Raw genomic sequence first — 15619 nt, 5'->3', positions numbered from 1 at the left:
ATACTGTACATATTGTTCATTTTCTGATGATATCTTGAGTTCTTTAATTGAAATGTGCATTGCTAACAGCGGACCTATCACAGCCGAGAGGCTGCTTTTTTGACGATTCAAATTATCGAAAACACAGTTTTCATGACTTGTTAATTGCACAGGATGTTTGTAACGCTGCAGGTGATCAAATTTTATTTTATCTGCTGTTATTTTGTAGCTACAACCATTTAACTACAGACATGCTACTAACAATCCATTTTTTTTTCAATTTTTGTATGTTGCACATATTATTCATAGATTTCAGACTTTGGGTTATCTGTATGGCATGAATATTCAAAAATGGTACCAAGACGTTCAAGAGTATCAACCACATCTGGAGACCAGGGAGCATATTGTACAGTGACTCATATAGCCCCAGAATGTCTTGAGGATATCAACAGAAAGCCAGATAATAAACGTGACGTATACAGGTATTTCCATTCCCTTTTTGATGTATAGTTTGTTTGTTTGTTTGTTTGTAAACTAACTCTATGCTACCACTAAATTAACAAGACTGTAGGCGGATATGGTGGAGTACCAATACATGGATCTGAACACTCAAAAGATTGCTATTTGGCAAGTATATAGTTTTGACTCCCGTGTGCGAAGCACAAAAAGGGAATCTTTGCAGTTAGTGTGTCTGTGTGTGTGTGTGTGTCTGTGTCTGTTCCACTGCTATCTCAAGAACCATACATTGGTTTTTGATGAAACTTGGTGCATAGATGCTCTTGGCCAATGCGCAGATTTGGTAAAAATTTGGTTTTGGTAAAAATCCATGCATATTAATTACCTAATTTGCATGACAATTAGCTGATTTTTAGCTGTTCCATGACTGTTCCACTGATATCTAAAGAACCACTTATTGGATTTTGATGAAACTTGGCACATAGATGCTCTGAACTAATGTGCAGATTTGATTAGTTTTGGGTAAAAATCTGTGCAATATTAATTACCTAATTTGCATAATGATAAATCAATTTTTGGCTTTTCCACTGATATCTCAAGTACTAATCATCACATTTCAATAAAACTTGGTAAATAGATATCATAGAACACTGCACAAACCTGATAGTTTTTAGGGTAATATCAGTACATATTAATTACCTAATTTGCATAATTAATTAATTTTCAGCTTTTGATATTTCAAGTAGTAATCATCACATTTCAATGAAACTTGGTACATAGATATCATAGGACACTGCACAGACCTGATAGTTTTCAGGGTAATATCAGTAGATATTAATTACCTAATTTGCATAATTAATTAAATTTCAGCTTTTGATTTTTCAAGTAGTAATCATCACATTTCAATGAAACTTGGTACATAGATGTCATAGGGCACTGCACAGACCTGATAGTTTTTAGGGTAATATCAGTACATATTAATTACCTAATTTGCATAATTAATTAATTTTCAGCTTTTGATATTTCAAGTAGTAATCATCACATTTCAATGAAACTTGGTACATAGATATCATAGGACACTGCACAGACCTGATAGTTTTCAGGGTAATATCAGTAGATATTAATTACCTAATTTGCATGATTAATTAAATTTCAGCTTTTGATATTTCAAGTAGTAATCATCACATTCCAATGAAACTTGGTACATAGATGTCATAGTGCACTACACAGACCTGATAGTTTTAAGGGTAATATCAGTACATATTAATTACCTAATTTGCATAATTAATTAATTTTCACCTTTTGATATTCCAAGTAGTAATCATCACATTTCAATGAAACTTGGTACATAGATGTCTTAGGACTCTGCACAGACCTGATTGTTTTTAGGGTGATATCAGTATATATTAATTACCTAATTTGCATAATTAATTAATTTTTCGCTTTTGATATTTCAAGTAGTAATCATCACATTTCAATGAAACTTGGTACATATTTACTTAAGGACTGTGCAGAGACCTGATTAGTTTTGGGTTAAATATTTGTGCATATTAATCATCTAATTAAAATAATTAATTAACACTGATATCTTAATTACTGATCGTCATATTTGAATAAAATTTGGAACATGAATGCTTTAGGACAATAGGTTAGGATTTCTTCATTTGTGTGAACATAAGATTTCAAACTGACGTTCATGGTTACCAATGTACAGTATTCTGTTTAGTGGTTAAATTCAAAATGGTCGATTTTAATGTGACAGTCTTTCATATTTTCAACATATTTTGACCAATTTATTTCATTTGCATGTTTATTTTTACCTTGCCCGTACCATCAAAGATGGAAGGGAAAGGTATATTAAAAGAAAAATTTCTGTCCGGCGTTGTCGTCATTGTCAACATCATTAGTAATTGTTATTGTGTGCACAATAACTTTACTAATTCTATTCCTAACTTCATTAAACTTGGTCACCTTATTCATCAGTATAAAGTCTTCCCTGAGTATGAACAACAGATGTCCTGTATGAAAATATCATGCAAAAATTGAGAAAATCTGATAAAATATTTTGACTGTTTCTACTTGACTGATCAATGGTGATACACATTCAAAGGTCACTGATCTCAGTGAAAATATGCATTGTTGTATGTGTTTAATGAAGCAAATGATTTATCTTGTAATAATATCGTTTGTAATTTTTTTATTTTGATGATCTCTGACTGACAGAATTTCTCAGGCATGTCTTGATTTTATTATATTCAAACTTGGTATGTAGGTTACAGATTGCTGGACAAATCTCAATCTTACCATATGATACACTCTGCTAAGTACATGGAGATGTTGCAGGATGGTTGCACAATAATTACATAAGTCCAGTTTGTTTCGTAAATAGCTGTGCTATATCAGCCAAGAGGCGCAGTACAAACATTTTGACAGTTTTCTATGATTTTATTTAGTTTTGGTATCACATTATGGGAGATTGTTACGAAGAAATACCCGTATGGATGTGAGTATAAAGTGTTATTTAAAATTATAACATGTGTGCTGATTTGTGATCCTAAATTGTTAAACAAGTGTTCATTTTAATATTTTCACTCTGACAACATTCACGGTGCTTTATTTAGGTCATGAGACTATATGAATTATTTAATGGTCTGAAAAAGGAGGATATGTCATGATTCTACCTCATTTCAATTTACACATACTATTCAAAGGTTTTTGCATAAGAAATTTAAACACATAATCAAATGCGCTGAAAATAATTGACATATGAACATTTATTAGATATGTTTACTAAAATTCACAGCCAATACTTCTCAAGAGTGCAGTTGGGAAAAACTTCTCAATATCTTTTACCATTGTGCCTATGGTAGTGATATCTCAAAGAGTTGGCATGTGAATATGGTGACTTAAATGTAATGACTCATCAGAGACATTTTCTTATCCTAAACTTATTAGTTCTTTGAACGAACGAATGCAGATATATGTTTTAGTGAAAATGCTTTTATTAATCATTTTATTTTGCGCACTCCGCTTGACTTGAACTGCTATTGAAATAATTATAATTTGAAATCCAAGTCATATTTCAGAGCCCTATGAACCAAATCTGTTCATTCTTTGCATGTGCCTTGTACTTTATCTGGGACTTATGCACATGCAGTGGTTTACTATTTCAATCAAAGATGGCTGACTGGCAGCCATTTTGCTTTTTGAAAGTGTGGTCTCTTGTGCATGCTTTGTCAGTTTTTGTTCAGTACATACATTATATATTATGCATTATGTTAGGATACATGTCTATGGTCGATTGGCAGCCATCTTGTTTTTTGGAAATGTTTTATCATGGACATGGTCTGTCAATTTTATTCAAATTTGTACAATCTGATCAAAGATGGCGGCCATTTTGCTTTTTGACCATACTACTACTGTACTTCCCTTAGTATAAGCCCATCCCTCTGTTTTTAGACATTTAACGAGTTGGGGGTATCTCAGAGTATAGGCCCAGGGTGTTTTCACTGGGCGTCGATGACATTTATTAAAATAAAATATTTCATTGCATAAAAATCGTGATTGGTATGGTACTTTGGTTCCTGCTTTTATGAGAAAACTCACATTAATTTCAGATTGCATGTCGGGTGAACATACATAACATGGTTCGCATGTTTTCTATTCTGTCATTTACTCAGGATGAACCTGGATGTTGCAATACTGAAGTAATCCATATTCACTACGTTCAATTACCCACTATAGACTCCGGTCAGTCAAAATTACTATTTTGAACTTTAGGCATTAATCTGCGATTCAGCCAATGACGGAGAAAGAATTCTAGGTCAAGGGAAGCCCCATGACCTCCAGATTTTTCCTCACGTCACGAACCATGTGACCGAGGCAATGAGGCGCCGCCATATTGCCTTTATCCTCACTCTGTCTTTTTCTCGCATTTGGTGTGGATCAATGAAAACGGTGCGCTTCAGTCTTCAAGATTTGTTTTTCCTGTCCGGGTTTTTGCTCTGGCTTGCTGCCACCTACGTGGCAGCCAACGCTGTGGCTGGTAGGATAAGTCTTTCTTATTTTTTACCTCTGTGTCGCCCTTTTTGTGTGTATATATTTACAACAAAGGGAAAAAAAACCCGGCGACACACATTCACCACATCGTTGGTTCTCTTTGTGTCAGCTTTCTTGTTCATTTTTACCAATGTACGGGGTTCAGGGTTTTGCCGAGAAAATATTTGTAACAACTGGGGTTCCGAGGCCTGGGATGCGTTCCAGGGCCGCGTGCAAATTGCTGAGACTGACTGCGTCGCTCGGGTTTGTAGCAGTCGCGCATCCAGTAAAATCAGTGTGAGTGAGTGGTGTCTTAGCATGAGCGGAAAGTCCTCCCACTCGTCTACCGGTGCCTTGTGTTCCGTGGCGACGAGTGAGAGGCGCGACAGTGGAGGTCTCACGATTTCTAGGCCCCCTGCTGATCAGAGGGCATCCTCGCAGTCTGCTTCTGCAGGTGATGGTTTGTCCGATCATACCGGCAACAGCGAGGCTGTGCCCGTGGAGGTTTTTACTCCAACGGGGCATGTTGCGGGTCCCTCTGTGGATCTGTCCTTGCACGGCGCCGGGTTTGCCTTGCTGTCACTTCCGGGATCCAGATGGCGGGATCCAAAGCAATAGAGACTGCATGACTCTCCTGGTCTGGCTGAGTGCTGGACGTAGGGGTAATGCACAGACGGTGTTGATGGGCGGACCTTGGATCCCTACGGATTAGAGGCCTAAGTCCTTAGGGTGGGCCAATTTTATGCTCAACCCTTTCCACTGGACCAAACGCTACCCGATCAAGTGCTGTTTGAGCCAGCAGAGTCTGGAGTCAAATCTCGCACCCTTCCTTCGGTTCCTCCCCGACCCTGATACCACAAATTTTTGTTTCGGTGGAACGGGCTAGAGGGGGGGGGGGGGTGGCCGCGTTCATGGTTATTTTTCGTCAGTTCTGTCGGAAACCTCGACCCTCAACCTTTGAGTTGTGGCCAGCCCACTGGTACGCAATGTTTTGCGCCGCCAGCACTCTGAAGTCTTACAGGCGGAACGCACCAGCCTCCTAGACTAGCAGACACAGCCATTGGTGGGACACCACACATCTACGCGGGATATTCTGCAGTGTCATCTGGCTCTCATGGCAGGGGCTGCCCCGGTGCTTCCGGATCCCACTGACCAGTTGGTACAGGTGAGACCTGTGAGCCAGTTTGGCTTCTGCCAATGGAAAGCCAAAAGGACCCCAAGCAGAGAAATCATAACGACCAATGTCAGCACCCACTGGCCAGTAGTAGCCAGGCAATGTGCCCCCCAGGAAGAAGGGACCAGATGGTGGTCTCCCCTCTTTCTCGGGGATCGCCTACCTAGATTGCAGGGGAAACAAGTTTGATGATTTCGCTTGTGATGAGGGGGATGGGCATATGTTCGGCATATGTCTGAACCTATTGACTTCTACCGGCTTCGCGGGGTCTCACCTCGGTGGAGGAGAGATTAACCCTGATGTAGAACCGCCAAACCCACACATCTCTGTCACACAGATTGCACCAGTGTATTCCGGCTTGGAGGCAATGTGTACCCTGGACTCTCCAGGTTGTGATACACAGTTACAAGATCTTGCTGCAATCTCCACCCCCCTGGCATCAGCCCCCGTTCGGAACACTACCAGGGGACCCCCGCAAAGCGGAAGGAATCCGACAGAAGGTAGACAGTTTGCTTACAAAGGGCGCTATACACAGGATAGAGAACCCTGCATTAAGTGAGGGCTTCTACTCACAAATGTTGGTGGTTCCAAAGACTACAGGTGGCTGCGTCCCATTCTGGACTTACGCAGACTAAATCAGTATGTGCTTCCTGGAAACACTGAGCACCGTATTATTCTCTGTGCTCTGTTTCTACTGGTTAGCCTTGCTAGATTTGAGCGATACTCACCCACACATACCCATACACCTAGTGAGTCAGTGACTCCCTTGATTTGCCCAGTTGAGCCAAGTAGTCGAATACAGGGTGCTTCTCTTCGGGTTTTGCATGGCTCCATACGTATTCACCACAGTCTAGAAACAGGTGGTGCTACTGCTGCGCTGGGCGTTGGTTCACATCAACCCATCCCTAGATGGCTGGTTGCTACACAACCCAAGCAAGGGGTGGTTAGTCAAACAGTATGGCTAACTAGGATTTACTACACCAGTTGGACTTCCCATCCTTGGCCAACACAACAGTTGGTCTTTCAGGGCATGGAGTTTGACACGGAGGGGGGCTTGGTACGGTCATCGCAGGCCTGTTGCCTAAGCAACCTAGCTGAACCCTAGTCGGCGTTCCCTCTGTGTTCCTCTGAGAACTGATGCGGATCATCGGAATGATGACCTCGGTTCGCAAGGTAGTTCCCCCAGGCCGTGTTATGCAGCCGTTCGATACAACGTACTTTGCCGCAACACCGGGCTCACTTACAGGAACTGGAGAGGCGGGTAACACTCTCGGACCGACCGAGGGATGCTATGTCGGCAATTGCCAGCCTCAGACAGGGGGTCCCCTTGGACCCACTCACCACGGCTATGACTCTGGTAACAGATGCCTCCCTCACAGGGTGAGCAGCGCACCTATTGGGCGAACAAGCCCAATGAATATGGCCCCTGCATTGGGTTCAGGACCGCCATATCGATACCACAGTGTCTTGCTTCGTACAGACAACACAGTGGTGGTCTCCTATAACAACAAGGAGAGGGAACCAGATCTCCATCGTTGTCAGTCCTAGCGAAGCAAATTCTTCTTTGGTACCTGGAATACAATGTGGAGCTAGCGCACACCACCTTACAGGGGTGAGGAACAGTCAAGCGAACGCCCTCTCGTGGCGGCTCCATCTCCAGAGCGCTGAGTGGCAGATACCCCCTGGGGTTGCCTCCAGACTGTTTTGATGGTCCAAGGTTAGACCTATTCACCACACCCCAGAACACCAAGCTTCCGACGTACTCAACACTCCTGCCGGCTCCAGGAGCCTGGGCCAGGGACGCTTTGTTGACCCCGTGGACCCACATGGACATGTATGCCTTTCCTCCCACTATACAAAGGGTACTGGAGAAACTTCGACAAGAGCGCACCTGCACTTTGACGCGGGTGGCGCCCAATGGGCCAAGCAAGGTCTGGTTTCCACTACTGTTGGAAATGTTAGTCGAAACACCAAGGGTGCTTCCGGACCTCTGGATCTGCTGTCCCAACCGAATGGCGCACTGCCTTTGAGCCCAGTGGTGTACCACTTACACGCATTGAGGCTCTCAGTTGACTCACTCAGGTTTTTTCTGAGTGGGCTGCCAAAGTCCTGGCCAGGGCAAGCAGGGATCCCACCAACACAGCCTATGCCTCGAAATAATGAGCGTACACTGATTGGTGTAGTGGAAGGGAGATCCATGCCATCCCTCTGTTGGCCAGGCAGCTGATTTTCGTCAATCTGCTTGACGAAATGTACTTGTCCTTTCAGCGCTTGTTGGCTACAGGTCAGCCTTGTCACCCACCATTGAGAATTCTCTGGGGACGAGGCTAGCCTCCTACTATTAGGAGACTATTTACTGCTTAATCAAAGGCCTAGACCCCTGAACGAGGGAACCACCCAATTGAGACTTTTTGGCTGTGTTCGCTCTAAGCAGACGGCCCTTTGAGCCTCTCCGATCAGCACCACTCAAATACTTGACATGGAAAACAGTCTTCCTACAAGCCCTCGCCTCAGGTAGGCATCGGGCTGAATTAGAGACCCTGTCCTTCTCGGACGGGTGTGCCGCCTTTATGGACAATCAAGTCGTGCTGGTGAGAGCCGTACTAAGGAGTCGAGGCATGGCAGAAAGCACATGTTTATGTGTTGTGACCAGCCTCTCTGACTTCCATTGCCAGGTTCGAGGATTTTAACCGTTTGGCTTCCTCGACACAGGGTTTACAGAGACACCAAGTACGAGTGCATGAGGTCAGTGCGATTGCTAACTCATTAGCTCTTGTGCTGAACATGTGCATGTGCTGAGGGCAGGCTTCTGGAGAACGCAAAATGTCTTTACCACTTCTACCTAAGAGATACCCAATCCATTGAGGAGCGTCATTTTACAGAGGGTTTCGTCGTTTTAGAGAGGGTTCCCGGACGACCTCGGGGATCCCTGCGCATAGGAGATAGAGTAGTCTCTGCTACAGATTTGTATGGAGAAGTTTCTCCCGTCGGCGCTCCTTGGAACTTTCCAGGTCTCGCTTTCGACCTATGCCCTCATGCAGCACTGTTTTGGTCCTTTCTTTTGAAAACCAGTTACCCAAGAATTTGGGTCTAGCATTCTTGGGCATACCGAACCCCGTCACCGTTCAGCATTTTGCTTCGTTCCGGGGACAGCACTGTTTCTTCCCTGGTCTTAATTAGGTGGTAGTCATATTAGTTGAGAGTAATATCCCAGACTGGGACACCCTTTCATCGTTTTCTGTTTGCTCGGAAAACCCGCCACCTATCGGCGTCTGACTCTGCCGACGTTCAAAATAGTCATTTTTACTGACCGGAGTCTATGGTGGGTAATTGAACGTAGTGAATTTAGGCAGAGGGTTTTCAGCCCGTCTATTCACAGTTCATACCCACCATAGACTCTGGGTCCCTCGACCACCCCACTTTTTCCGTAGCGTTGGCTTAGTCCTCGGTGCAGAGGAAAAGAACCAGAGTGAGGCAATAAAGCAATATGGCAGCACCTCATTGCTTCGGTCACGTGGTTGGTAACGTAAGGGAAAATCTTTAGGGGAAGCCCCATGACCTAGATTTCTATCTCCGTCATTGGCTGAATCGCAGATTAATGCCTACAGTTCAAAATAGTCATTTTGACTGACCAGACCATGTGAATAGGCAGGTTGAAAACTCTCTGCCTGAATTTTTTTTGAGTAGTAGTTCTCGAAACGCCAAAAATGTGATTGTCAAGTCTTGAAACCTGGTCATAGTAGTTTTACTTTTTCAAGCAATTGTGTCCATTGAGACTATCGTGAATGGGGTGTGAACGAGCAAACTATTCTTCTACATGACATGTTTGCGACCGTGAAAGTTTTACATACTTCCTCCGCCCTCAGTGTACCTTTCGAAAATTGCGAATCAACAGTTTTTTTTGGTCAAAATCAGTATTAAGAGATCGCATTTTAACAATGTGGTAATTTACTTCTGCATTGCGTTGAAAAAATTACTTCATCAATAATCTGTAAACTTCGTCTGTACGACACAGCATTTTGATTGGTTAACGAAAGATGTTTCGGTCGAAGGAAGTTATTACAGGTCAAATCGTGCTGACAAATATTATGGCGGAATTTGCTTTGTTGCATACAATTGAAAACATTCTACAACGAAGATAATGATAAAGGTCTTGCCTTTGACTCTTTTCCCACAGACCCTACCAATTTTTACACCGTAAATTCAGACGGTATGTAAACCGTATTGTATTAAAATGTGCATATTTTTATGAACTTGTTTCTTTATTGTAATAGGTGTTGTTGAAATCAATGGCCACTCGATCGTTTCACATTTTTTGCCTCAAAAAGACCAGCACTGTGAATGAAAATGTAATTTGGATAATTTTTCGAGGGTTGGGAAGATAGTTACAATTATAACCCCCCCAAATTATCTCTAGTATAAGCCCACCCCCTAATGTTCCTGATTTTACATGTTCAGGCCCCTGGGCTTATGATCGGGAAAGTATGGCATATCTCCAAGGCTTAGAGATCATTTTCATTCACATTCGGCACATACATCATACATATTGTTTCCAAATCAGATCAAAAATGGCCGACTGGCATCCATCTTGTTTTTAGCTCCGCTGTTGAACAGAGCTTATCATATGAATGATTGTCCGCTGTTTTCTGCATCCGGAACTACAAGCCTTATTGCTTTGATACTTTGTGTATTTGAACCTTGGGTAGACCTCTTCTAGATTTGTTCATTTTGTGATGATATCTTCAATTCTATAATTTTGATGAATATTTTTGTCATTTTTTTGTAAAAAGTGATATTTTCGACTTCATGTTAAAAACCTCAAGTCCTATTGCTTTGATATTACATATATAGGTACTACAGGTAGACCTCTCTCAGATTTGTTCATTTCATGATGATATCTTCAATTATCTAATTTTGATGAATATTTTTGCCTTTTTTCGTAAAACATGATATTTGATACAAACATTATACATGGTGAAATACATGTCCATGATGATTCGTTTCATGTTTGAATCCAAAATCTTGTATTTTCAAAAAGTATTGTTTCAAATATACATGTTAGGGTACATGTCCATGACAGTTTGTTTCACAATCAGATCAAAGATGGTTGACTGCCTTAATCTTGCTTTTTAGTTACCGTCGGACATACATGTAGTCTGAAACGGTGACTTATATTTTGGGTTCCGTGTGTGCGTCTGTCCGTTCGGCCGTCCGTCCGTCTTAATTCCTCAGAGACACCTGGACAGATTTTTTTCAAAGCTGGTCAAAGACTAGTCATAATGGGAGACATGTGCAAATCAATTTATTTTTGATTTGGTTGATCTTTGACCGACTGGTGGCCATTTTTGTCCCAAAAAACACCACGTTTCTCGGACATGCCTTGACCGATTTCATTCAAACTTGGCATTGACATCAGTCATAGTGGGTTACTGCTCATTTTTTCCCGTGATTCGATTCAAAATGGCGGACTGGTGGCCATTTTGTTTTTACAAATTTTCTGCTCATTTTAAAGAGATGATAGTACAGATTTAGGAGAAATTTGTTACAAAGACAAGATATAAAGTGTTAAATGTTGTGTTCAGTTATGTTTTGTTTCATTGAAATTTAGCCGAATGGCAGTCATTTTCGTCAAAAACGAATAAAAACACGAAATTCAAACATGTCATCAACCGCTTCTTGACATCATTCATAGTGGTTTACTGATGCACTTCATTTTTTTTTCGTAATTCAATTCAAAATAGCCGACTAGTGGCCATTTTGTTTTTTTATCAGTGTTCTGCTCATTTTACAGTGATGATTTTACAGATTAGGTTGAAACTTGGTACAAAGGCAAGATATAATGGGTTAAATGTTGTTTTTAATTCTTTTTGGATTTCAATAAAATTTAGTGAAATGGCAGCCATTTGTATGAAAAACGAATAAAATTGCAAAATTTTAACATGTCATTGTGTGAAAGTAATTGAACTTGATGGCAAAAACAGTGTGCATGTTGATGGTTGACCAAGCATCAATGTTCTATGAATCCTAATTAACCAATCAGTGAAAGTAATGTACACTTGATGGCACCACAGTGTGCATGATCAGTGAAAGTAATTGTGAACTTGATGGCACCACAGCGTGCATGTTGATGGTTGATCAAGCATCATGTTCTATGAATTCTAATTAACCAATCAATACATTATCTAATTTCTTTTGATACTAGACCAGCCTATTATTGACTCCCAGTTACAAACTATGCCTTTGGTCCATGAATTTTAGGCATGAATAACATTTCCTATAATTTCAACGGGGACTATGACATTAACAATGACTTGTTTGCTTTAGTTACTCAAATAAATTTAAACATTGTACATGTCTATGTTAAAAAATCTATGCCAATCACACCTGTACACAATCTCAAACTAAATAACTTAGAATTTGACGTTTCAGTGGAAATTCTTTGATTACATGTATTTCATACTTCTCTTGACTGCAATGTGAAATAATTATCTATGTTGTATATTGAATATAATTATAATCATTTTCTTAAATATACAGTTGCAAAATCTTCAGTAATCATATCGGCAGTTACAAGACAACAACGACCAGATTTGAAGGAAATTTCACCTGAATGTCCCCCAATCCTGAAAAGTATGATGAAAGAGTGTTGGAATGGGAACCCATACAAAAGACCAACATTTCAAGGTAGAAGCAATATGAATTCATTTTTAGCCTTCGCAGACGAAGTCTGCCGAAGGCTTATAGATTGGGTTCTGTCCGTCCGTCCGTCCGTCCGTCCGTCCGTCTTTTACCTCTTATAACTTTGATATGCTCTGTCCAATTTTTTTCAAAATTGGTGCAAATGTATATCTCAATGCCATACATATGCACGCCAAGTATTTTTTTGATTCGCCAAAGTTTCATTGTGTTTTTCCGTGATTTTCAACATTTTACTAGTACAAATGCCGAAATTTGCCGGAATAAAACCGAGTTTTAACGACATCTCGCAAGAGAACTGGCATACCGTATTGCGCATGCGCCAGTCTAACCGCTGAGGAAATCGGCGGCGATTTCGTCTGAGGATATTGTATTTCGGGACTGTATCTTTCTTTGCACAAGGCTTATATAGATTAAATTCTATCTCAAAGGTAAGAAACTGTGCTTATGGTATTTATTATGAACTTTGATTTATCCTTTTGTGTCCTGACTTTAGTGAGAAACTAGCGATCGCACAGTGTCACATTTTGCCAGAAAAACAGTCCTGCTATTAGTTCAAGAACTGGTTATGAAACGTGTAAATCGAAAGTCTATCTCGTCATTTAGGAGGCTTGGGAATAACGTTTGGCATATAAAATACTGGAATAATAAAAACGTAAAAGTTTAGAACACGCTGATCGTGATTCTGTTATGTACGATTGCTATTTCCGGTGTTCATTGGCAACTGTAGCAGATTGAAACTTGGTTTCGTGACGACATATTAGACTAGAATTATCGAGAAAACGCAACCTACCGTGACTGCTTGAAAGCAATGATGAAATTGAAAAGTACTGTAATTCAATATCAATGAATCTATCATCACTTTAAAATTACCTTTGAAGTAAATATGATACCCGAGTGCGTTATTGCACTCGTGACCGGGACCTCCATGCTCCATGCGGTGTTGAAGTTTATCGGTAAATCGAACCTCTGTCAACAGAGACACATTTTCCCAATCAGCTATTTATTTCGGTACTGAAGTCAGGGTGGCAATTTCAATGTTTAGCTACCATAATTTATCTCCATTATGAGCAGGAAAATAAATTACGGACCTCGATTGAGATGGATTTAACGGCGGCAATTTTTTTAAGGGATATGTAAAATAATATTAGGGAGGGGTCAAATTCACGTAATCCTCAATTTTAATGATGTTGACTTAATATATTATTTTATATAATATTTTAATACAACTACAATATGTTAATTAGTATGCAAATTAATATGCAAATTAGCAGCCAATCTGAGACAATGCAATCCAGTTCAAAGGAAATTTGACGTACACTTAGGTTACATGATCACTACCTCTGCTGATTAATTTTTTATGCACTTCTATCTGCTTTTATATTAAATGTATTTTTCTCAATAGTTTTTTTTTTATTTCTTTTGGTAGCTTGGCATCCATTTGGTTCAGCTCAAGTGAAATTTTCGGCACAAGTACTCACAAGTACAACCTCTGCTTACTTTGGACTAAATGTTCTTTTTTTTCAGGTGCAGAGCCAGATTTTTTTCTCAGAAAGCAAAGGCACTGGAACTACATGTATTACAAAAAAATACCAGTACTATTCACTGCGTGTCTGACAATTGTATAAAGTTTCGCAGGTCCTCTTTTTTTTACTTTGAGAAGTTCTGTCAACCAAAGCATAAATATGTGTTTTCTCTGTACATGAAATTTCGCACGATTTGTTAATATTAATGTATGATAATAAAAACTTGATAATATTCTTCTAAATTTTTGCACTTTATTTGTATCATTGTCGTATGAGAAGTAATCTTGTTCTTATTAGAGATATTGAAACTAATCCAGGGCCACAAACTAGTTTATCCAAACAGACACAACACTGACTCTACATATTTACAGATCTGATTTGTATACTTCCTTGTCATTTTACCTGTTGTACTGGTTTGGTGCTATCTGGTTTCCTTGCTGAGAATAATACTGACCTGGATGGAGAGTGCTATAAACTTGAAAATGCCATAGAAATCATGTTTGCCAATTTATGTCCATGCAACTTTAGAATGACAACTAGCGAAGGCAGTGTCATTCATGACTTGTAACTTCAAGTTGTTGAATAGAAACATTCAAGAGATAATATATTAACTGACTACAATCTCAGTGGTCATCTAACCGTATGATTTCGGTTTCAAAAACCCAGGGAAAGTGTTCTATGTTTTTCATGTAAATAGGTGTTTGTGTGCAAGGGATATTTCCAAAAACAATTTAGTTTCAAGTCGTATTCAAGATGGCGGCCTCCATGTAGCAAATATCGATAAATTAATCGCATTTATTTTATTATCACTTGAACAGCAGCTGACAGTGACTGAAATATATTTTGGTTGCAAAAACAAGACCTGTACCTGTATTTTATTTCAATATTACAGCATGCTAAAATATAGTTGGAAATAATGAATATTTTTAATGTTCATGTTTTTTCTAGCCTTAAAAGAAATGATTGAGAAATCAGAAGATAGTGTTACTGGTCTTAATTTTGATCGCATTGATATTAATAAGGTAAAGTTCATACATATTTTATTTGACAAAAGATATCCTGTACTATATATAGGATTTAATTTCTGAATAAGCGTTTCCTTGTTCAAACAAAACCATGTGGTTAAAATAATCACATTCTTTGTATATATGAACGTAATTAAGGTAGCGGGATTATTATTTGCATACTTGTTTTCATCTTCTAATTGTGACTAAATGACTACAAAAAGATCCAGGAAAGTATATATTTTTGGAATCGCCAGACTCCAAGCTTTTCAAAAGTGTGTTTTTCATGCCCGTATCTGCATTCTACGACGCGTTACTCAATCAAAGGTGAAAAATTACTTTTTCTGTAAAAAAAATAATTACGCAATTATGCTGGTGGTAAGAAGTTTTTTTTTCACTTTTCCTAGTTGTTCAATAGTCTGGTAAATTGAATGTGTCTTGTCAGTTTTATTCAAGCAATGTGTTTTAAAAAGTAGTGTGCTGAATTTTAATTTTCGTTTTAGTCGCATTGCCCCCAACTAAAACGACAACACGTTGGTAAATAATCCATGAAATAGTTTGTCTGAACACATTCCAGTTCCTCTCATTGTCACCTTAAAGCTGTGAAAATTTGGTGTTAATCCGACGACAATAAGTATACGTTATTTTTTGTTAAAGACCTTGTATTTTGAAAAAAATAAACTCTTAGAAAACGTCCGTGAAGTCACAGCAAAGATTTTCAAGCTTGTTTATCGGCACAATCGATT

General features: G+C 39.6%; 1 protein-coding gene across 2 annotated transcripts; it reads left to right on the top strand.

The window, feature by feature from the left end:
- Positions 1-253: 253 nt before the first annotated feature.
- Positions 254-14071, top strand: LOC102804245 (receptor-interacting serine/threonine-protein kinase 1-like). 2 transcript variants are annotated; one of them, XM_078008259.2, is made up of 4 exons: positions 254-461; positions 2889-2938; positions 12185-12331; positions 13871-14071. In XM_078008259.2, exons 1-4 carry the CDS (start codon positions 331-333, stop codon positions 13969-13971), a joined length of 429 nt encoding a protein of 142 aa, XP_077864385.2. In that variant the 5' UTR covers positions 254-330; the 3' UTR covers positions 13972-14071. The 2 variants fall into 2 exon arrangements, 1 of the variants encoding a protein (XP_077864385.2); XR_014927005.1 differs by lacking the exons at positions 254-461; positions 2889-2938; positions 12185-12331 and adding an exon at positions 12661-12774 and having other exon boundaries at positions 13871-13915.
- The last annotated feature ends 1548 nt before the right edge of the window (positions 14072-15619 follow it).

This window comes from Saccoglossus kowalevskii, chromosome 18, assembly GCF_978046115.1.
Source record: "Saccoglossus kowalevskii chromosome 18, keSacKowa6.1, whole genome shotgun sequence".
NCBI lineage: Eukaryota > Metazoa > Hemichordata > Enteropneusta > Harrimaniidae > Saccoglossus > Saccoglossus kowalevskii.
The sequence above is the reverse complement of the archived record's forward strand: the minus strand, read 5'-3'. Positions and strand labels throughout refer to the sequence as shown.

Excerpts from the sequence above, each read along its gene's own strand:
- LOC102804245 (XM_078008259.2), top strand. The coding sequence starts at position 331 with ATGGTACCAAGACGTTCAAGAGTATCAACCACATCTGGAGACCAGGGA. Across the intron at positions 462-2,888 it reads AATAAACGTGACGTATACAG|TTTTGGTATCACATTATGGG; the intron begins GTATTTCCATTC and ends GATTTTATTTAG. Across the intron at positions 2,939-12,184 it reads GAAGAAATACCCGTATGGAT|TTGCAAAATCTTCAGTAATC; the intron begins GTGAGTATAAAG and ends TTAAATATACAG.